The 23,519-nt window shown below is 36.6% G+C and overlaps 4 protein-coding genes and 1 pseudogene across 14 annotated transcripts in view; 2 read left to right on the top strand and 3 right to left on the bottom strand.

Annotated features, from left to right (window-relative positions):
* LOC148181063 (farnesyl pyrophosphate synthase-like) overlaps positions 1-19,889 on the bottom strand; it is a 33,369-nt gene extending 13,480 nt beyond the window's left edge. Inside the window, exons 1-2 of the mRNA XM_088033133.1 lie at positions 19,791-19,889; positions 6,524-6,633 (exon numbers count right to left, since the gene is read on the bottom strand). Coding sequence (XP_087889259.1) covers positions 6,524-6,633 — 110 coding nt within the window. The 5' untranslated portion in view covers positions 19,791-19,889. The remainder of the gene's footprint in view (positions 1-6,523; positions 6,634-19,790) is intronic.
* nompA (no mechanoreceptor potential A) lies at positions 1,086-12,638 on the top strand. Of its 4 annotated transcripts, none has more exons than XM_088033096.1 (11): positions 1,086-1,163; positions 7,489-7,615; positions 7,664-8,014; positions 8,064-8,345; positions 8,398-8,673; positions 8,717-9,031; positions 9,120-10,251; positions 10,298-10,458; positions 10,537-10,855; positions 10,902-11,144; positions 11,197-12,638. In XM_088033096.1, exons 2-11 carry the CDS (start codon positions 7,540-7,542, stop codon positions 12,077-12,079), a joined length of 4,038 nt encoding a protein of 1,345 aa, XP_087889222.1. In that variant the 5' UTR covers positions 1,086-1,163; positions 7,489-7,539; the 3' UTR covers positions 12,080-12,638. The 4 variants fall into 4 exon arrangements, with proteins under 4 accessions (XP_087889222.1, XP_087889230.1, XP_087889239.1 ...); XM_088033104.1 differs by having other exon boundaries at positions 10,908-11,144; XM_088033113.1 differs by having other exon boundaries at positions 8,735-9,031.
* On the bottom strand, positions 2,360-3,454 carry LOC148181066 (cytochrome c oxidase subunit 5A, mitochondrial pseudogene; annotated as a pseudogene).
* On the top strand, positions 19,486-22,252 carry LOC148181067 (CWF19-like protein 1). The gene is made up of 7 exons (XM_088033153.1): positions 19,486-19,776; positions 19,938-20,098; positions 20,146-20,459; positions 20,506-20,827; positions 21,311-21,520; positions 21,571-21,809; positions 21,874-22,252. Exons 1-7 carry the CDS (start codon positions 19,757-19,759, stop codon positions 22,180-22,182), a joined length of 1,575 nt encoding a protein of 524 aa, XP_087889279.1. The 5' UTR covers positions 19,486-19,756; the 3' UTR covers positions 22,183-22,252.
* Positions 22,253-22,527: 275 nt separating this feature from the next.
* The window catches only part of Dscam4 (Down syndrome cell adhesion molecule 4), a 91,282-nt gene continuing 90,290 nt past the window's right edge, over positions 22,528-23,519 (bottom strand). For 5 of the 8 annotated variants that reach the window (XM_088033075.1, XM_088033059.1, XM_088033047.1 and 2 more), the window contains one exon: positions 22,528-23,484. In XM_088033075.1, coding sequence (XP_087889201.1) covers positions 23,159-23,484 — 326 coding nt within the window. In that variant the 3' untranslated portion in view covers positions 22,528-23,158. Of the gene's footprint in view, positions 23,511-23,519 lie in introns of all 8 variants that reach the window. The other 3 variants (XM_088033039.1, XM_088033030.1, XM_088033084.1) reach the window with 2 other exon arrangements.

Genomic DNA, 23,519 nt, shown 5'->3' on the forward strand with positions numbered 1-23,519 from the left:
TTTATTTACTTTATTTTTCCATCTAGTAGCTGCATATAGGAGTTATTCCTGTTACTTATAAACGCACATTTTTAATTTTTTTATCACAAACTATTCATAGTCTTAACATTTTCCTCTCAATCTATGTGTACATAACTCTAAAAAAATTGGCAACAAGGCAACAATTAATTTCAGATTCATCAGTCCTTATCGCGGATATAAACATTTAACTTCCATAAAACAATAGGTCACACTTTAATAATCTCACCAATTATCCACTTTTTTCAACAATTTCAATAACATCCACAACCTATTGATTACCCGGTATAATGACCAACGCTACGTTCATACATTCAAGGTAAAATTTGGTAACTTTACCTGCAGGTATTTTCACAGTGCCTGATTTGACTGAAATGTTTTACATTAATCGCCCGATGACTGACAAAACTGAATCAAAATCCACGAAAAGTGTCGTTAATCCCGACAATTTCCAGTCTGGTGCTCGTTCGGCGAACTATTTTGAATCCTATCAAATCCGAAAAATCCAAACTCTTGGAAAAATAGAACAGAGGAAAAATTGATGTCATTGCCTGGATTAGTTCATCAACTGTTGAGATATCTCCACATAATTTTATGGGTACAACAAGGACAGTTATTTAGAGCGTAAAATTTATACACTTTACTTAGGGAGTGAACCGGCGACTTCACCATTTCTGGGTACCGAAAGCGCGCCAACTTGGTGTATAGTAACCGTCACCTGCTACAACTCTCACAAGACATTTGTCTTAAGGTACCCGAATTTATAACATTTCGTCATTTTTGGTGGGAGCACTCACAATATTGAGAAACCGTGTTCTTCAGGTCGTGACCATGGAAAACCCTAAGCCCCAAATGGGCGGTTTCGCCGGCCCAAATGTAATCGCTTCGTCCATGAGAAGACACGCAATTACAAATCCATAAAGTATGTAAAATCAGCGGTTCGAATTGCACAAGTGTGAGTGTTTGGTAGTGAGCAATGACCATCCAGTGACCCGAACATTTGATGCTTTCCCGGAAGCTGGGACAAAGGCACATCCGGATGGCGCGGACACCAAGGCCCCATAGCCACATCGGTGGGTGCCCCCATCGAACCATCAGTCAGTGAGTGCAGGTGCCAGTGATTACATCTAACCAGGGAGATACTAGTAAGTGAGCATTGCTACCCTTTCGTAAAGTAAGAAGCGCATTGTGGTGGAGGTGCTGGGTTCGTGAAAGCGGCCAACTGTTTGAAAAAAAGCTTTGTTGGAATGGATTCTTTAGATTGTTTGTGTTGTGAGTGTTGTTCATAATCTTAATTATTCGTCAAGAATTATGGCATCCCCAAAGAAGTCGTGCCAAATCAAAACATAAATGCTTCAGGACGTCAAAGTTTTAGTTTTTCCAAAAGCATTCAAAACAAAAATAATAAAATTGTAGTTTAATTAGCCTCAAAAATATCAAATATTTAAATTAAAAAAAGAAGATTTTTTTCTGATCAAAGATTGTAAAAATCTGTTTCTTAAAGAATAGTTTGGTTTGGAGGTACCCGCAATAATTTTAAATGGTATGTATTTTTGAAACTTCAGTATCTTTTCATTTTTACGCGCTTCTAGTGTAAGTATATTTACGGCCTAGTGGTTCGGAATTATCATGAAACTTGTTGACTTTCTTATCTCCAAATTTTTCTGAGTCTAATAATAATGGGCGTAACTATTCCAAGCAACTTTTGGCTGGCGTGGTCCGTAATAAATAATTAATTATGTAAATTCGCTTTTATTTTCCAATTGGAGTTTCTTGTAAACAGTTACCTTGCTGCTAATAATTTACAATTCCCCATGGTCATACAAAACAATAATAGTCCATTAGATGGGCTAACCTATTTTGTACATTTTTGAAAATGACACAATCATCACAATGTTTACCTAAATTTGTGAGTTGCTTGTTGATTTTGACCTCGATTGAATTATTTTAATTGTACATGTCAATTGTTATGCAGTAATGTTGTCCACATAGTATGTAACTAAGTAAAGAAACGTCCACATCAAAGCAACATACAGCCACTCTTTTGTTGGTGATTTCTACGATTGAATTATATTTCAATGTCGCACTTCACTAGAATTTTTAGGAAATTTCAAGGAAGATGCAACAGAAACAAATGTTGCTTTGGTGTGAACGCTTCTTTAGAATTGCAAACACCACCACGTGTTTCATGTATGCGCGCTGTGTGATTTGAGTTTAAGTTTAAAGATACTGATTTAAATTATTTGTCTGAAAATGCAAATTACTGTCTAAAGATCTTAGTGAAATTTTGCACAGAAATCTCAACGAAGTAGCAGCAGGGTAGAAAAGAAAAAGCAGCAGAAGCACGATTAGTTAACATTTCAAAATAATAGTTTTTTTTCCAAATCGTAATAGCAATATAATGAGAAAACAAACACAATCATGCCATTATTGTATCAATTAAATCTAAACAAATAGAAACATGTCTAAATATTTTGTTGAAATGGTTCGCGCGTCATCATTAATATTTTATAGTCTAAATTAAAATAACACATTTGAAATCAATCAGTAGCGTAGAAGGTTCTGTCAAAGCGAAAATTGAAAACCTTAATAATTGCCAACTCTGGATTTTCATTGAATACAACAGTCTTGCGAATTAACAACCTGTTCCAAATTTCAACATTCAAACCACCTATTGTCAACCAAAAATTATTGACAATGTTGCAGTATTATTTATTAACAGATTTAGCAAACATTGAACAATATCTGTGCACTCTGATAAATCCGCACTTTTTGCGCTTGATTTTTATATTAAATTTTAAAACATCCAAATTTAGCCAGTCGAACTATTAAAAGAACAAAACTAGTCATCGTAGACCGATTTCAAAAACAATTCCGGTTTGTGATAGCACAAAGATTCCGGAACATCGCACCCCAGCTCGCATAAAGTCGGTGCTATCTCTTGGACAATGTAGGGATAAATCGTATTCACTTTATCTCCACATCTGTCCTTCACCGCTTCGAGAAATCTAACCGTCATTGCATAATCATTGACCCTTCTACAAGCACGAAGGGCGGCGATTATCACTGGAGGCTCCGGTACTGCGTCGTACCCCAGCAAATCGTTCATTCCTTGGCGTATGTCCCAGCCGTCAATGTCTTCGCGGTTGAAGAAGCATTCGTATCTGTAAAGGGACAAAGGGAGGGTAAAAATGGAAAAGATGCTTTGAAGGAGTCTTTGGAGATTAGGAATTATGTATTTAGTAATTTCATTGTTTCTGTATGGAAAAGCAGAAAATGTGTTGTTACTACTAAATTGTCCTTTATCATCAGTATTATTACTTTTTATATGTAATGAGAACGAATTTGTTTTAAACTGAATGAGGTCGAATGACCATTATGTTTGTAATCAAGACAGAAGAATTTAAAATTTTCTTCCTTTAATAAATACAAACATACTTATCGGAGGATATTTATAGATCGATTATTTACATTGTTGAAATGTTGATATCAAGTGCAAATTGATGTTAAGTGTGTTTTCATTGTACCACCTCGATTCCCGTGATAAAGTAAATTCTAATATCAAATCTAATATCATCAAGCAAATAGTAAAAGTTCATCGAATAATAAGCGTCATTTGCTACGTCAGATATTTTTCGGTACCATTTGATACCTCGGATATGTTTATTTAATTATTTAATGCTTAATTTCAAATCAACAATAGAATGATTTAACCAAAGTTTAACACCTGTATTCTGAAAAACAAGTTGACTGTTGTGATTAAATAAAGTAATATCTTTAGACGTAATATAAATATTTATCAAAAGTATAAAAATCAGAAGCTGATCTTATCTAGAGCTGCATGTTTACGCGTGTCAGTAATTTTTAACAGATTATCTCTTCTGCGATTCAGAATTACATTGCTTATAATTAAACTAAGTACGGCTATCAAAATGAAGAAAGCAAAAGAATGAAAAATAGCACCAATTTTAATTATATTATTAATATAGCACCAATTATATTATAAATATAAAGAGTAAAAATATTTTGTCAATCACAGAAAGATAAAAATATTGTAAGTTTAGTTCTGATGTTTTTGTATGGACAGATTTCAAAATGGTACTTACACGTCCAACAACTTTTCTTTAATTATTCGGCATTTTTAAAAAGAGTTATTGTTATTTTTTAGCTTGTCAACGTTTTTAACAAATATAAATAAATATTTGTTATATATCTAATTCAAGTCACTAGTAGATTACGGTTAGGTTCAGTAATAACTTCATGAGAAACCATCACTGATTGGAAAACCAGTTGAGGCAACACCTTGCTTGTTTATTGGAATTTTGTGTTCGTTTTGATATGTTTACGCTATGATGGAGTGTTACCGCAAGGCTCCATAAAGATGGAGGCGGTGACGGAGAAAGATTTTTGAAGGAACTGTGTTAAGATTTAAATAATGTTTCATAACATAAAAATAATAAGAAGTAATCTAAATATATATTTTTAACAAAAAAAAAACACAAAAAAACGAAATTGAGTTTCGCCACATATCTTATTATAATGTGAGTAATAATTTTAGAACTTGTTGTCTAAAATTTATTATTACGTGAAAATTGTTACTTCAATGCTCCACCACTGTTTTTATCACTTTCATAACTTGATCTTATACAGTCGCGATGATAATATTGCATTTTGAAATGTAAAATGTGGTTCGTGTAGTGTACAGTCTGTCATCAAAGTCAATTAACTTTATCAGAAGTAACAGGAATAAAAATTCAAGTAACATTTTCAACTCCAAAGATGTTGAAGAGAAAACTTGATCCGATGAGATATGCATATTAATTTACATAGGCAATTATCACCCGATATTTATCAAGCTAATGTTTTGAATTATCACAATAATCACTTCTTTAAACATGAGTTTTTTGAACTTATAAATAGCATACCTTGAATCATTTTGAAAAATGGAGACAAAAGTGTTGTCACTCACTGTCATAACATAGATATGGACAGTTCTTGATCATAATTTGTCACATATTTAAAATGGTTAAATAAATTTTCCGGCGATCGTTTGTTTTAGATACTATTTAGGCTGAAATCATGCATTAAATGGACTGTTAATGAATGATTTAATATGTTTATTACAGGCAACCAATTATACACGCAATTCAATACATTCAATAATGATCTAAAGACCTTGTTTACTAATACCAAATCAAAACGACGATTTTTAGACTTCACATAGACTCCTAGTTCGATAAACATCGTTTGGAATTACACTCAAATTTGACAACTGCGGGCACATCGCGTCCCACTACGTTCGTGTCGGATAAAACCGCTCAATTATTAATCGGTTTCATTAATCAACTTGTTTGTTAAATAGCTATTCTATTTCGAATTATGAGGATTTTGTGAAAAACTTCTTGCACTAATTTCTCTCATCCCATTCTCATTGCTTTAAAGTTAATTGAATAATTTTTATCTACGGTCGTGTAAAAAGTTTGCGTTCTTTGAACAGATTTTGGTTCAAAAAGAAAGCGGTTGGTAAATTTTGCCTATTGTACTTTTCGCTTAGATAAAATAAGTTGTCAAATTTTATTTTTTTGACATTTGATGAAATTACAATTGTAGAACAATCGTAAACAAAACGTTGTAAGATACAGTCTCTTCATGGTATTCGTGGCTTTTAAAACACACTTTTAAAATGCAATAAAGAATGACTTTTTAAACTTGTGTGTTATAAAACGAGGTCTATGAGTGATAATGCGCCTGACTAAATGTGAAATGCAACCTGAAATACAATTTCATAGCCTTCGCCCACAATTTTACACATATTTATCAAAAAATACTAAATATAGCCTAAATAACTGTCAGTTTTTTTACCATGGCTTCTCGCCTGTGGAAACAAAGCATAATAACATGAATATATGCTAAAAAATTTGGTTTAAAAGATACATTGACTCTAAATTCTAGTAGTTACTTTGGTGTAATAAATTGTTAAAGATGATGGAATTCTTGAGTTTTCGAAATTTCTTGACTTTCACTTTATCAAGTAATATACGATGTATTCAAATACAAATGCGTGTAATTTAGCAAAGGGAAAGATGAACTTCTGAGTAGATCTGCTGGATGGCCAATTAAAATAATAATATGTGGAAAATTGTTATTAGAAGATATTTCGTAAAAATGTCAACGTGGTAGTTTTTTAAGTACAACAAAAATTCGGGATAAATTCGAATTGAAAGTTTCAATGGCAATTTTCAAATAACTCATACAATGCCCAAAGTGTTATCTAGACATCCTCCGGAGCAAACGTTTGTTTCATTCAAAGACTGTCTAAAAACCGTAAAATGACGTTTTAAAAATGGAATAAACATTTCCATTTTTTTCGCATGCAATCAAAATTTCTTAAAAAAAATAACATAACAATTAATTTAATTAACCAATTATGCAAAGTTTCCTATGAATAACGTCCATACAAAATTACTAGTAATATAAAAAATCCCCCACTACTGTAAATCCTTACCTGCAAGTGAGATCATCATCATGTATTCTAAAACTGATCTTCCGATTGGCACTCAGAGTTTTTGTTAATTGTCTCAAAAAGCGACCAGCAAACGCTTTAGACAGAGCCATCTGAAAAAAAGGTAAAATTTAAATAATTCATCATTATACTCTTTGTTGGAACATATCATGTCATGTAAATTCCAATGTCAAATAAAACCATAGTCATCCTGCCGTCTAGCGCAAAATGTTCGACCGTTACATAGAGGAATAACCTTTTTTTTATTATTTGTCCTTATAGTCTGACTAAATTATGCCATAAAATGTATAATAATCGATTGCATTTGGTAATTAGAAGACCGTTTGACATGATAAACACGATACGCTTAATAAACATGCAAGGTCAGAGCACTTAACGCGAGATAATGTGTGTAGCGCAAGGGCGTTAAGCACCATCCCCATCAGGATCAGCAAGTGGAAAAACTTTTGCTTGCTCTTAACCATGACGCCCGCATCGTTAGAAATGCATACAACGTAATTTATAGGTCTGTGTGAAAACCCGTTATAATAATTTACTCCCCCAATGGTTCCGACACCTAAACTTGGTAAAAATTGCGAGGAATGTGTCATTGGTTGTTCCGCTTGGTTCCACCGTGACCGATGGCCAGATAGACCGTACACCATGAGCTTATTTTGTTCAGGATGTTAGCTTCCTGCTTTTTTGTGTCCAAATATGTTGCATAGCATACGCGAAACTTTCGCACACGTCGATATGTTGGCCCATCCAAAAACTAAAACCTCAACATCGTCCAAATCCGCCATCTTTTCCCACCAATTGGGTCGTGGGAATCCGGAAGGACAAAATCGAATGCATCGAATGACTCTTTGTACGAATTGTTTTTGTTTCATTGTCACTAATACCGTTTATTCATCCCCTCCTAAAAATCATCGGAACCAATACACAATCGATTGTTGATTTGTCCACAGAGAGAAAAGTATGTCCAGATAGTGAACATAGAATTCCCATAGAAGATCAAAATGAAAAGTTATCCGTATGTTCCCAGTATGGTGCACGCGATTACAGTTCTCACGGTTTTGAAAATGATGACCAAAGGTACTAAAGCAGATACTTGTGGTACGCAGCTTATATAATAAATTTTAGCCCAAACATCTTGTGGCTCTGGATCAATAAATGGAAGAGTGATGTATGAAAGGTTACCGAACATCCAACTACAAGGACTCGACGATGACGTGGTTAGAGACACGGCACCTCCATTCAGTGTCTTGGAGAAATGTGAAGATCTCTGTCTTCGAGACAGAGCTTCAAACAACATTGTTCGTGCTTGTGCGTCTTTTGATTTCCAACCTGGGAGTCGAATAGCAACCTACAACGGCGGTCCGGAATATGAAGAATCGACGTGTTATCTAACATCGGAGCAAGCTAGACCTGAAGGAATCGGTAGTTTGATGTTAGTTCCTAACAGCGTCCATTTCACCGAAGTTTGCTTGACTTGTAAGTTTTTCACAAAATTACAACAAATCGACGATAAACCCGTTTTTAGCAAATCGTCTCGAGAGAGACTGCCCAAACCGACGCTACATCTTCGAAAGACATCCAAGAAAGAAACTCAAACTTCCCGAAGCTGATATCAAAGAAATGATGGCAAGCAATAGGAGCGAATGTGAAGATAAATGTTTGAACGAGTTTAGCTTCGTTTGTCGGTCTGCAACATTTGATTCGGCTATGCGAACTTGTACTCTAAGCAGATTCACCAGAAGGACACACCCGGAGTTGTTGAAAGACGATCCGGAGTCGGACTACCTAGAAAACACTTGTTTAAACGGTACCCGGTTACTGTCTTAGCCAAACCAAAAGTGATGTTTCTTCCTTTACAGCCGATCGAAGGTGTGATGGTTTAGCCGTTTTTATTAAAGAAGAAAATAAACGCCTTGGTGGACCTTTTGAAGTTGACCTATTCACTAATTTAACTTTAGAAGAATGTCAGTCTATGTGCGTGCACGCCGAAAAATATTTCTGTAGATCCATCGAATACGACGAAATGACCAAGTTGTGTACGCTTTCTGAAGAAGACTCAATCTCCCAAAAAGAAGATATCGGAATTGCTAGCAGTCCTACACACCACTTCTACGATTTTGCTTGTTTAGACAGTCGTGAGTGTTCACTTCCTTCCAGTATTGAAACCACCTAAATTAGTAAAATTGCCTGTTTCAGCGAGAGGTTCGGAATATCCTGACAATCATGCCACATCCCATTTATTCAGTGGTAAAAAACCAGATACTGCTTTCCAACGATACAGAAATAGCAGACTTGGAGGAGAACACCACTCTGAGATTTCCGGAAGATCTTTGAGCGAATGTTTGGATGAGTGTTTAAGACAACCAAGTTTTCAATGCAAATCAGCTGAGTATAGCGAAAGGCATCGGATTTGTCGGTTGACAAAGTTTAGTCAAAAGGATGGAATGAGGATAATATACGACGCCGATTACGATTATTACGAAAATTTGATGCGTAAGTAGAAAAAAAAATTGTGTTGCGTAATTACTGTCTAACAATTACGTAATCGAAAATTTTATATTTGATATTTTTTGTTGTACAGTTGGTGGTGACGAAACTCAACGCCCCGGCGACGGTTATCCCAGTTATCCCGGTGGTGGAAGTCCGGACAGATTTAGACCGGGAACGCGTTATCCCCCTGGTGGCGGCTATCCTCCTGGTGGCGGTCGCTATCCTCCTGAAGGCGGTCGCTACCCTCCTGAAGGCGGCCGCTATCCTTCCGGAGGCAGCCGCTATCCTCCAAGCAGTGGTGGAGGCGACTGGTACGATCGACCATCTGGACGACCACCCTATGACCGATATCCTGATGATAGATACAGACCTGGAGATAGATATCCACCAGGAGGCGATTTGTATCCGTCTGGAGAAAACAGATATCCTCACAGACCAATAGATAATTATCCCGACTCAGGTACTCGCTATCCTATAGGACCAGAACGCTATCCGTCAAGTGATAGAGACAGATATCCAAATTATCCTCCATCGTCGAGTGGGGGTAGTTACCCTAGTAGATACCCCGGAGGGAGATTTCCACCGTCTGGTGGAGACCGCTATGGAGATAGATACGGTGACCGTTATGGAGATAAATATGGAGATCGATATGGAGACCGATATGGAGACCGATATGGAGGTTCAAATGGACGATATGGAGATCCTGACTTTTTTGTTCCGAAATATGGAAGCGGTGGGCGGTTTGGAAGTAACAGATACGGGAGCGGAGATAAATATGGCGATAGATTTGGTGGTGGAGATAGATATGGTGACAGACCTGGGGGCGGAAATAGATACGAGGACCGCTTTAGCCACTATGGAGACGAAAGAGACGGTGGGAGCCGCTGGTTTTTCCGCCCGGATAGAAGACCAGGACGTCCCGTTGATGGAAGACCCCATTATGATATTGGAGGAAGACCTCCTTACGACGACAGGCTTGGTCCAAATCGCCGACCTATCTCTCCAGGTCCAGATGGGCCAATATATGACAACTTTGGTGGAATTGGTCCAAATCGCCCTTATCTATCTAGGTGTGACGAAGGAGATAATTTCAAACAACTTGGTAATCGTCAGCGACTTCGTCGTGAATTTGTAAGAAAATTCATGAATGTTCCATCTTTGGTACAATGTCAACGAGAGTGCTCCGAAATGAGAGATTTTACTTGCCGATCGTTAAATTACAGGTAAGAAACTAACTATAAGGATAGTTTTGCCAACTTCAACTTTCAGAGATGCTATTGGAGAAGGGGAACGGGATAACTGCGAGCTTAGCGATCGCGATTCCAGAGAACTTGAAATGTCCAGTAGAAGGTTCTTCGACAACACTGGGAATTACGACTTTTACGAACGATCCATTAGCCGACAGGGCGTAGACGGGGACTGTCTAGATGGTAAATAAAAATACCCTGTACCTAGTTTAATATAAATAAAATCTTCTTATATGATACCAAATTTTATTTATGACGCAGTCAGCCAAGTTTGCAACGAAGATGGAATGGAATTTACTCTCCGAACACCCGAAGGTTTCTTTGGTCGAATATACACCTATGGTTTTTATGATCGCTGCTTCTTCCGTGGCAATGGTGGTACGGTCAATGTTCTCCGAATTAGCGGCGCCCAAGGATATCCAGAATGTGGTACTCAACGATATGGTGACACTATGACCAACATCGTCGTTGTTCAATTTAGTGATTTTGTTCAAACTGGCAAAGACAAACGATTTAATTTGACGTGCTTGTTCCGCGGACCTGGCGAAGCTGTCGTTTCATCTGGATTCATAGGTGCAGGGTAAATTGTAAAATCTTTAGATGTCAACAAATATACAGGGAATAAGTTCCAGTTCGGGAAGCCCAATTCCGATTGAGTATCTCCCAGCTGAGAATACTCTCAGCTCCAAAGTCCGGTTGATGATTTTGTACCAAGGTCGACCAACAACTACCATTGCCGTTGGTGATCCATTGACATTCAGATTGGAGGCGCAAGATGGTTACAACTATGTCACCGATATCTTTGCAACAAATGTGGTCGCGAGAGATCCATATTCTGGACGATCAGTGCAATTAATAGATCGATTTGGGTATGTTTTGATTGTCAATTGTCAGACAGTATAACTGATTCTCTTTCAAAAGATGTCCGGTGGACAGTTTCGTCTTCCCTGAGCTGGATCGCGGCCGCAATGGTGACAGCCTCGAAGCCCGTTTCAACGCGTTCAAGATCCCAGAATCTAATTTCCTCGTTTTCGAGGCTACGGTCCGAACATGCAGAGACGGTTGCCAACCAGCCTATTGTCAATCCGGAACCGGAAGATCCGAACCATCATTCGGACGAAAAAGACGTTCCATAAACGAAACCCTTCTTCTTGAATCCAACAACACCATTTCTGATGAAGACTCCAGTGAAAGTAACGAAACAACTGTTTCCTTCCCTGAAGTTTCCAAGATCGACAATGTGGATGATACATCAGACGAAAAAGAAACTGAAAGTCCTGAATACGTCCGGGAAATGATTGAAGTTTTCGACTCTCGTGAAGAGCTCCAACAAGAAGCACGTCGCGCAGAACCAGCTCCAGAAACTGTGTGTTTGTCTCCTGGAGAGTACCACGGTTTAGTAAGCGCAGTCTTCGCGCTAGTGGCAATACTTTTGACGGTTTCTTTAGCCTCTGGTTTGGCTTACCGCAAATATTGGTTGGTGATGCGAAAAAATTTGTTAACAGACAGAGCTTCATCAAACATCTCTTCAAACTACCCCAATACACGCAGCAGCGGCGTTTCCTCAGGAATTTCGATCTTTGGTTCCGGATTACAGAAACAATTAATGGGTTTCGGACGTTCCAGAAATTTCCCGAGTTTTCCCAAAGATGATATCGAGTGTCCAGGTCCAGCTCCCGGTGGTCCCTTCGAAGATCCCAGCGAACCGATCTATACCGATCCCTCGCTTTTCGAAAGATCGCGAAGTCTAAGAAGTATCGCTGTTTCACAAAAAAGACGGAAATCTCCAGGACCTCAGAATTAATAGTAATGCAAAGTACCGTGTTCGAAATTCCCAACATCGCCACGTTTTAAGTTAAGGTAACTTTTGTATTTATAAATTCTTACGAAATTTTTGATGGGCGTTCCGAACACCAATTTAAATGTTAGATTAAGCTAGTTTTAGATGATTATGACAAGGTTCTCGTGCATTATTTTTTAAAGAATTCGTTGCAATATGAAATTCACTGCCGTAAACCAGCTCCAAATGCCGCTCATGTCAAAATATTGTGATCGCAGCGTGGATGTGACGTAAAGCTCCATGAATTTGCGCGATTTTTTGTACCTATACAATCTGCCTATGGTCGATGCCATATGAAGGCTAACTTCATATATTTCTAAGGCACACGCACACTTTTTAATTTAAGTTCGTCGAAGTACCACACTGCTGGAAGCACCCCTACCTTAAGTAACAAATTAGTATACAAATTTATAAACTACGTATTTTTAATTACTGTTTAATTTCTAGGAGAAATTGGAAATTATTTAATTACATGATTTTTTAATTAATGTAAATAGATATTGCAATAAAGAATAAAAATAAAGTGTTGAATCTATTGCAATGTAAACCTTCCAAGAACTATTGCAAAATTAAGTGCATGCTTGGTAATTTTTCTTGATATTCTTCTCAATCACGTAATAATTCAAACCTCCTTTAAAACGGTGTGTTGCTAGTTTAGAGAACGAACGTGTGATAAGAGAAAAACGATAATTATTTTCTCGATTCGTTTAAACTGTTCATTTTCAGAAAACAAGTGCTATAGCAAATTAGGTTTTTTAGTGTTACAAAACTACTACAATGAAGCTAACAATCTTAACATTTATCTTTAATGTACTCATCGTAATTATATGTGAAAGTACTGTGATTATTGCTGATAATGAAGAATCAAAATGGATCAACAGCAAGGTGAGCAAATCGTAAAAATAACACCAAGCAAAAAACGAGTAATTTTTAGATCCGTGTTAAAATTCCGGACACTGAAGGTACAGACGACTCTTTAAAAATAAAAGTTAAGCGTGATACAATTCCTGAGACGACATCTTCAACGACGACAAAATCCAGGATAAAAAATTCGGTACAATCGTTTAACTTTAACAACCTCATCTCACAAATTATTCCAAAAATTGGAAAACCAGAAGAAGTTAGGGAAAGCATAGATAATGCAATTGTAGATATCAATTCTAAGATCAGTTCAACAGTTTACAATTTAACTAAGCATGGAGAAACACAACGAAATGAAATAAGAACTGCTGTGATAAAAGAAGTACAAAAGATGTTAACACCACTGGGAACAACCGTGGATGAGAATTCCAAGAGGATTTCTGGTGTACTTAGTGCAGATATCGCTGAATTGGCATTCAATCAAGGAGAGGAAAAGTTAGAACAACTTAAGAATAGTTTAACAGAATATATTGACGAATTAATAGCTACGATATGGGCTATTGGGGAAAATCCAATCGAAATTTATGATAATTTTACCGAAGAACCAAGAAATCCAACAGAAGAAACTGAAAGCGATGATTTAAGCGATGTAAATTTGGGACAAAATACTCCAGGTCATTCACAAACAGATGTCTCGAATAAAGAATTAGAAAACATTGACATACCTTTACCAGAAAAATCAGCGGAAGCTACGTCACATGCAGATGAAGAGATAGAAGCAGATGAACATGATAAAACAGAAAATGGTTCAACAGATGAGATAGATGAAAAGCCAGAAAGGACCCAAAGACCAGCTACAGATGTTGGAACTAATCTAGAAGTAAGCAAACCAAATAAAGAAAGTAAAGCTACAGAAACAACCACTTCTATAGACAGCTCTACTTTTTCAAAGACAAACATAGAAGACATCAATGATTCCGAAACTGATCTAGAAGCAACTAAGTCAACTGAAGTAGCAGAAACAACCACTTTTGAAAATGGTTCTATTCCACCAAATTCAAATATAGAAGAAATCGATGATTCCGAAACTAGTCTCGAAGTAACTAAGTCAGCTGAAGTAGCAGAAACAACCACTTCCAAAAGTGGTGCTATTCCACCAAATTCAAATATAGAAGAAATCGATGATTCCGAAACTAGTCTAGAAGCAACTAAGTCAGCTGAAGTAGCAGAAACAACCACTTCCAAAAATAATTCTATTCCACCAAATTCAAATATAGAAGATATCGATGATTCCGAAACTAGTCTAGAAGTAACTAAGTCAGCTGAAGTAGCAGAAACAACCACTTCCAAAAGTGGTGCTATTCCACCAAATTCCAATATAGAAGATATCGATGATTCCAAAACTAGTCTAGAAGCAACTAAGTCAGCTGAAGTAGCAGAAACAACCACTTCCAAAAGTGGTGCTATTCCACCAAATTCCAATATAGAAGATATCGATGATTCCAAAACTAGTCTAGAAGCAACTAAGTCAGCTGAAGTAGCAGAAATAACCACTTCCGAAAATAATTCTATTCCACCAAATTCAAATATAGAAGAAATCGATGATTCCGAAACTCGTCTAGAAGCAACTAAGTCAGCTGAACTAGCAGAAACAACCACTTCCAAAAGTGGTGCTATTCCACCAAATTCAAATATAGAAGAAATCAATGATTCCGAAACTAATCTAGAAGCAACTAAGTCAGCTGAAGTAGCAGAAACAACCACTTCCGAAAATAATTCTATTCCACCAAATTCAAATATAGAAGAAATCGATGATTCCGAAACTAGTCTAGAAGCAACTAAGTCAGCTGAAGTAGCAGAAACAACCACTTCCAAAAATAATTCTATTCCACCAAATTCAAATATAGAAGATATCGATGATTCCGAAACTAGTCTAGAAGTAACTAAGTCAGCTGAAGTAGCAGAAACAACCACTTCCAAAAGTGGTGCTATTCCACCAAATTCCAATATAGAAGATATCGATGATTCCAAAACTAGTCTAGAAGCAACTAAGTCAGCTGAAGTAGCAGAAATAACCACTTCCGAAAATAATTCTATTCCACCAAATTCAAATATAGAAGAAATCGATGATTCCGAAACTCGTCTAGAAGCAACTAAGTCAGCTGAACTAGCAGAAACAACCACTTCCGAAAATGGTTCTATTCCACCAAATTCAAAAATAGAAGTTATCGATGATTCCAAAACTAGTCTAGAAGCAACTAAGTCAGCTGAACTAGCAGAAACAACCACTTCCGAAAATGGTTCTATTCCACCAAATTCAAATATAGAAGAAATCGATGATTCCGAAACTAGTCTAGAAGCAACTAAGCCAGCTGAACTAGCAAAAACAACCACTTCCAAAAGTGGTGCTATTCCACCAAATTCCAATAAAGAAGATATCGATGATTCCGAAACTAGTCTAGAAGCAACTAAGTCAGCTGAAGTAGCAGAAACATCCACTTCCGAAAATGGTTCTATTCCACCAAATTCAAATATAGAAGAAATCGATGATTCCGAAACTAGTCTAGAAGCAACTAAGTCAGCTGAACTAGCAGAAACAACCACTTCCAAAAATGGTTCTATTCCACCAAATTCAAATATAGAAGAAATCAATGATTCCGAAACCAATCTAGAAGCAACTAAGTCAGCTGAAGTAGCAGAAACAACCACTTCCGAAAATAATTCTATTCCACCAAATTCAAATATAGAAGATATCGATGATTCCGAAACTAGTCTAGAAGCAACTAAGTCAGCTGAACTAGCAGAAACAACCACTTCCGAAAATGGTTCTATTCCACCAAATTCCAATACAGAAGATATCGATGATTCCGAAACTAGTCTAGAAGCAACTAAGTCAGCTGAAGTAGCAGAAACAACCACTTCCAAAAGTGGTGCTATTCCACCAAATTCCAATATAGAAGATATCGATGATTCCGAAACTAGTCTAGAAGCAACTAAGTCAGCTGAAGTAGCAGAAACAACCACTTCCGAAAATAATTCTATTCCACCAAATTCCAATATAGAAGATATCGATGATTCCGAAACTAGTCTAGAAGCAACTAAGTCAGCTGAAGTAGCAGAAACAACCACTTCCAAAAATAATTCTATTCCACCAAATTCAAATATAGAAGAAATCGATGATTCCGAAACTAGTCTAGAAGCAACTAAGTCAGCTGAACTAGCAGAAACAACCACTTCCAAAAGTGGTGCTATTCCACCAAATTCCAATAAAGAAGATATCGATGATTCCGAAACTAGTCTAGAAGCAACTAAGTCAGCTGAAGTAGCAGAAACATCCACTTCCGAAAATGGTTCTATTCCACCAAATTCAAATATAGAAGAAATCGATGATTCCGAAACTAGTCTAGAAGCAACTAAGTCAGCTGAACTAGCAGAAACAACCACTTCCAAAAATGGTTCTATTCCACCAAATTCAAATATAGAAGAAATCAATGATTCCGAAACCAATCTAGAAGCAACTAAGTCAGCTGAAGTAGCAGAAACAACCACTTCCGAAAATAATTCTATTCCATTAAATTCAAATATAGAAGATATCGATGATTCCGAAACTAGTCTAGAAGCAACTAAGTCAGCTGAACTAGCAGAAACAACCACTTCCGAAAATGGTTCTATTCCACCAAATTCCAATACAGAAGATATCGATGATTCCGAAACTAGTCTAGAAGCAACTAACTCAGCTGAACTAGCAAAAACAACCACTTCCGAAAATGGTTCTATTCCACCAAATTCAAATATAGAAGATATCGATGATTCGGACACTGATCTAGAAGCAACTAAGTCAACTGAAGTAGCAAAAACAACCACTTCCGAAAATGGTTCTATTCCACCAAATTCAAATATAGAAGATATCGATAATTCCGAAACTAGTCTAGAAGTAACTAAGTCAGCTGAACTAGCAGAAACAACCACTTTTGAAAATGGTTCTATTCCACCAAATTCAAATATAGAAGAAATCGATGATTCCGAAACTAGTCTAGAAGCAACTAACTCAGCTGAACTAGCAGAAACAACCACTTCCGAAAATGGTTTTATTCCGCCAAATTCAAATATAGAAGACATCGATGATTCGGAAATTGGTCTAGAAATTGGTCTTGAAACAGGTAGACCAACTGAAGTAAGCAGTAGTTCAACCAAAATAACTACTTTTGAAAACGACTCTATTCCATCGAATATAAACACAGAAGAGGATACTAATGATTCTGATAAATTTAACGTTGATGAAATAGATGATCTTCCAATTGAACCCGTTGAAGACTTTCCACCCACAAAAACTGAAACTTCAAAAAACTCTTCTGAACACATTGATAAGACAACAACAGTAAAACAGGATAAAATTACAAACAGTGATTTAGATCTAGACAAATCGGAGCCCTTCTCAACAACTTCGACTCTTTCAGATCCAAATTCTCAGAAAAGCGAAGATGATGCTTCAACAAGCCAAGAAGTTGAAGTGGATAATTTACAAACACAAGAATTACAACGAATCACTATTTTAATGACCGCAATATTGGATGTACTGGAAAATATGTACGAAGATTTTTTCGCAAATAGTGCATCGATAAAAGATGGAGCGGAAATTGATACTTCCGAAAAGGTACCAGTTAGAGAAAAAAGAAGTGCAAAAATGATAGACTTGGTACCCAGAAGCTGTTCAGATGAAACTCTGCTATGCCTTAAAAGCGGATCCTTCAGACTCGATGGCTCTTGTACGAAATTTTATGAGTGCCGCTTCAGTCAACAGTGCAACAAATTTGTGGGAAAATTTAGAACATGCCCCAAATGCTTGAAGTTTAATGCAAAGACAATGATGTGCGATCTTCCAGAAAATGTACCAGAATGTACTTATTCATCATCCAAGAATTTCTGTACGAGCGTCGGACAGTTTCTTGTACCTAATGATTGTCATAAATTTTATGATTGCAAGAAAACTACAAACGATACAATTCAATTAAACTTAGAGACGTGTCCACCGTCAATGATATTTAGTCAAAAACACGGCGGATGTAGAATCAAAAAAACCGAATTTACTCAAACACATCAGAATATAACATGTTCAAAAAGAAAAGATTACATCGTCGATAAATTTGATTGTAATAAATATTATTACTGCGAAAATGATAAGATGACTGAATTGATGTGCCCTTCTGGATTTATTTTTGATGGGCGACAATGTCAGAGATGGGAAGAATTTCAAGCGAAACGGGAAAAAAGAAGGAAGCGGTTCGAAAAACAAGATTTCATGTGAAACTGGTTTTAATTAATATAAATTATTGAATGGTTCAACAAAGATCCAACCCACAAAAAATGTAATAGACTTCGCGTTATTAAATCGATAAAAATTGTCACCATCTGTTGAGCCTCATATGAACCTAAAATCGTTCAACTGAGGTGCTACATCAGTTTTACTGCACTTTTGGACTTCAGAATCGGTAAAATTAAGGCTTGAATAGCCATGATCTCTGTTTTTAGACGACACTGGCTGGATCTTTGTTGCGTAACACTATTCAATTGTACGATTTTCCTGTATTGTAATTAAATCATAACACCGTGTAACAACAATAAACCTAGTTTTCACACATGACGTAACGCGCGAAACAGATTAAATGTGGATATTTGCAAAAATGTATCGTTGGAAATCTGCTAGTAACAATTTTTCGAAATGCAACAAAAGTTCTTGTTTTTTAAGTACGCTATACTGAAGAAAGTAGTTATCAGGCAGCATGGCTTGACAGTTTCAGAATTTTGAAAAAAAGTTATTGTTTTTGAATGCACATTCCATTATAGTTTATACCTATAATTATGTACGTGACTACGGAGCGTTTATGTATGTTTTTCACAATATACTTATCTACTGTTACCTGCTATTAAAAGTTTTAGTGGCTATATCTAAATTTTATACACCACAATCTCAAAATGCGCGTATTGAAAGGATAAGTGAAATAAGTATTTTTTACGTGACAAAGCCATTTCAATTTTAGGTCACTTTTGGCTATTAGCCCATTGTTTACTTTTAAAATGGCATTATGGCATTTAATAATAATAAATAATATATAATAATTAACATAATAAAAAGAGTCTGCAAATGCCATAGTAAAAAAAATACATTTTTTCCTATTAACAGACGTCACTACGGCTCGGTGTGTCTATCCGGATTCGACACCCTAATTAACGAGTAAAAAAGATTTAAGATAAGAGAGATAATAATTTATATTTACTATGGGTGTTGCTAAAAAAAAAATTAATAAAATATGCCCCATCCGTAAATAAAAAGTTAATTTTCTCTCAACTTTCACGACACATTTTTAAGAAATTTTTGCAATACAAATCTATATTCACTCTGCATGACTCATTTATATTAGAAAATACATATATTTTAGGTGAATTAATAAATTCTTGTTGGAGAAATTCTTGAGAATGTTGCAGAAATTCAACTAGGACGCCACTGTTCCTTCTCTACTTTACCATCCTGCCTGGCAAGGTTTGCGTCTGAACTAACCCAAACATAACCTATATTTCAAAATCAGTAGAAATTTCCACTCGGGGACCATAATCGTAGTTTCTTTATTTATGCACCGTTTTTATAAAGCCTCTCGTATCAAAATACAACACAAGATATTTAAATCCAAGTTAAACGAAGGTGTGACACTTCAGAAGATCCGGTTGTGACATTTTTTACACTTTCCCCAATATTTTACAGAAACCGTAAAGCACACATGTAAAATGGGAGATAAACAAAAAATGTGAGTATAATTACCTTTAAATCCACGAAAGTTTTTCGAAGAAATGCTCAAATGTAAAAAACCTTCGCACTTTGTATAGCTCAGACACCAACCAATTAACCTTTGATTTTCTTTTTCAACCTACTAGATTTAAATTATTAGAGGGGCATTCTGTTTTTTAGATTAGTGTGTGGGGATGTGGAGGGAAAGTTTAATTCACTCTTCTCTCGAGTCGCAAGTGTGAATCAGAAGTCAGGACCATTTGATTGCCTTTTGTGTGTAGGGAACTTTTTTGGAATTAATAACAAGGAATTTGAGCTGTACAGAAGTGGAGAAAAAAAGGGTAACACCGTTAAATTGTCTTATTTTTTTATAAATTTGTTATTTTAGTTCCAATTCAAACTTATATTTTGGGACCAAATCTCCCTGAGCATGTGAATTTGTTCCCCCACAATGATTCAATAGAGTTGTGTGAAAATGTATATTGTCTGGGAAAAAGGGGAGTTTTCACAGACAGCAAAGGACTAAAAATTGCATATATTAGCGGATATTCAAGTACAGATTCCTCTGATTATGAATATTCAAAGCAAGATGTCTTAGAACTATACAATGCTTGTGTAAGAGGCAACCCTTCATTCAGAGGAGTTGATATTCTCCTGACTTCACAGTGGCCAAACGACATTATAAATAATGATCCCAAAAAGGTATAAAACAAAATGAGCTTTAACAATCCTCAATTCACTTTTTCAGGTTAGTCTGACAGTCAATAAAACTAGCGACCTGCCTGGATGGTTACTAATGAAACTGAAACCTCGTTATCACTTCAGTGGCACAGAAGGCATTTACTATGAGCGGGCTCCTTTTAGAGCCCCCAATTTAGGGGATCATGATACAACTCTTAATCTTGTGACTAGATTTCTAGGGCTAGCTAGAGTTGGGAATTTAACTAAAGAAAAGTGGATTTATGCTTTGAGTTTGACGCCTTTAGATAAGATGAAAGTGGGGGAATTAATGCAGAGGACGACGGATGAAACTGCGTGTCCGCTTAGTTTTGAAGAAATGGACCAAAAAGGTATTTTTTATAATGTCCAAAGTGGGCTTGGTTTGAATTATTTGACCAAGCTTATACATGTGGTCTACGATGAGCTTATTCGATAAATTCAACGAATCGAATGTAAATATTAACTTTTTCGTCACATTTCCGGAAGTAGTAGTTATGTTGCTATTTTAAATGACACCTAAAACTATATTATTTGTTCCATTTAATTTTTTTAAAATTAAATTGGCACATCAAAGAAAATTGTAGGAAACGTTAGTGAGCAATAAAGTGAAATTTTGTTTCTAAGAAAAGCAAACTATGATCTATTTAAAGTCGTCACTATAATGGGAAAATAATATACCGGGCGTGATTTGTAGGGAATTAATTTTTGGTTACTATTTCAAAGTAATATAACTTTTTTATTTCAAATGGAACACTTATATTTTCATCACAGATCGACGTAAAATTAAATTTTGCGTTTCACTTAGTACAAATATCCATTTTTCCTTCTTTTAGTTTTTAACGTTAAGAAGAAAACAGTCAAGAACAATCAGTATTTCTACGACACCAACGCTCCAGAAGAATCTAGTTATAACGTTCCCAGAAAGAAAAGACAAAAAATCGAATTTGATCAGAGCAAGTGCTGGTTTTGTCTTGCTAGTCCTTCAGTAGAGAAACATCTAATTATAACTGTTGCCAATTCCACGTATTTAGCGTTAGCAAAAGGTAGTTTCCTATCGTATTTTTAAAAAAACAAATTGACAATTATTTCGTAGGAGGTATCGTTGATGAACATTTCTTGATTTGTCCAATTGAACACTACCAGTCGAGTTTGGGACAACCTCCAGAGGTACATCAAGAGGTAAATCAGTTTAAGACGGCTTTGAAGAAATTCTATAGTAGAAATGGACAAGTTGCTGTGTTTTTTGAGCGGAATTACAAAACATCGCATATGCAGCTTCAAGCAGTGCCGCTACCTAAACAGGCGACTAAGGAATTGAAAGAGATATTCATGGCGAGTACCATTTCTATAATGCGAAAGAGGAGAACATCACGCGGTATTTTTCCATTTATTTTAGGAAGAGGCTGAGGGCCATGGGCTAAAGTTGGAAGTTCTGGACTCCCACAGTCGTTTAGATCAGGTCGTGCAGCCCAAAGTCCCATTTTTTACGGTGGAACTTCCAGATGGTGTTACGCTATACACCACCATAAAAGGAAACTTTCCCCTGAACTTCGCTCGAGAGGTTCTTGTTACCGGTCCGATTTTAAATCTTCCGGAAAAATCGGACTGGAAAGACTGTATATTAAAAAAGGATGCTGACGAAGTGTTAATTCAACGTTTAAGAACGGATTTCGAACCGTTCGATTTTACCAATGATGACGCTTGACGTTAACACAACATTTTATTATTAGTTTGTTACATCTGACATTCTTACAATAAAAAGGTATATCCAAAAATGACAGTTCTTTGAATTCAGCGGAAGGGGTAAATTTTGCATTCGTCTTTTTATTATACAATGAGTAATGTTGTGATCGTGTCTTAACACAAATAGACTAGAGTGTGGAAACCACTGATCCTTCTCAGTTAACATTATATAACAATCTATAAAATCTATAACATACACTGCTCTATACACTTTATTATCAATTCGTATTTGGCACACCCACGCGGAAGTTAGGGAAGCGCGTTGTCTCCCTCTGAAGGCACCAGCCAACACTAGTTCGTTCATCCAATTACAAAAATAAAAAACAATGTCTCTGAAAGTGGCGGCGATGAGGGGAGAGAGTCGGAGGCCTCTTACTTAAATCTGCGGGGCTGACAATGAGGCGGAGTTGTGCAGAACCACGGAGAAAAGAGAAGAAAGCAAATATTCAACATTTCTTCAAAGTTAATCTTTGGTGTAGGCCAAAGTGACAGTTTAACTAATACAATCATCACTTGGATGAACTAAGGAATGTACTTGCTTACTTCTAAGAGATCTCATTTTGGTATCTAATGTCGGAAACTTGTTATCACAACTCTAACAAAACGAGTGGAACCCGACCGTTATATTGACTCCAAACTTTATTACATACCTATCTACCTAGTTTGTATAAAAATAAGAGTAAATACAAGTTTCTACAGTCTTTTTCAATATCAATATAGGAAATTAACTTGTTAGAAATGCATGTTTCGAACCGCTAATCTACCAGTTAACAATTATTGTTTTGATGTGGTAACTACGTTTTGCTGACATGTAAACTATGTGACTCATTTACATAATAGTTTCGTCTAAATCATCTACGAGCCCCCATGTCGCCCAACAGCGTGTTTGAACCGTTGATTGTCTAAACCACACGCCTCAACCCCCTCCCATCGCCTTTTTAAACGTTGATTTGGAACGCCTCTCGCGCCAACTTGGACATTCCTCTCATTTTGTGCCCCTTTTCGAATTCGCTTTCGGTCAGCTCCCTGGGGTTCAGATCGGAAAATCTGCTGGGTGGATGTATCCTTTCGTTGAAGCTCGGCGCGTGCGAGATGCTGAACGTCGTCTCATCGTTGTGACTCGAATAGCCGCTACTGCTTCTCACGTGTCGTTTATTGAGGGCTCCAGTCTTCGCTTTGCTCTTCCGTGACGGAAAGGGCTTCCGACCAATGCTCCCCGATGGTGGCGACGTTTCCGACGACGACGACGAACCCTCGGCGCCTCCTAACACAACCACAGTTAGCGGAAATCTAACGGTT

This window comes from Gnatocerus cornutus, chromosome 1 (genome assembly GCF_029298725.1).
Source record: "Gnatocerus cornutus isolate USDA-ARS CGAHR chromosome 1, icGnaCorn1.1, whole genome shotgun sequence".
In the NCBI taxonomy this organism is placed as follows: Eukaryota; Metazoa; Arthropoda; class Insecta; order Coleoptera; family Tenebrionidae; genus Gnatocerus; species Gnatocerus cornutus.

Coding starts and splice junctions, on each gene's coding strand:
- nompA (XM_088033096.1), top strand. CDS start 7,540: ATGAAAAGTTATCCGTATGTTCCCAGTATGGTGCACGCGATTACAGTT. Junction 8,674..8,716: donor TTTTGCTTGTTTAGACAGTC/GTGAGTGTTCAC, acceptor CACCTAAATTAG/TAAAATTGCCTGTTTCAGCG. Junction 10,856..10,901: donor TCTGGATTCATAGGTGCAGG/GTAAATTGTAAA, acceptor ACAGGGAATAAG/TTCCAGTTCGGGAAGCCCAA.
- LOC148181067 (XM_088033153.1), top strand. CDS start 19,757: ATGGGAGATAAACAAAAAAT. Junction 19,777..19,937: donor ATGGGAGATAAACAAAAAAT/GTGAGTATAATT, acceptor TCTGTTTTTTAG/ATTAGTGTGTGGGGATGTGG. Junction 20,099..20,145: donor CAGAAGTGGAGAAAAAAAGG/GTAACACCGTTA, acceptor TTGTTATTTTAG/TTCCAATTCAAACTTATATT.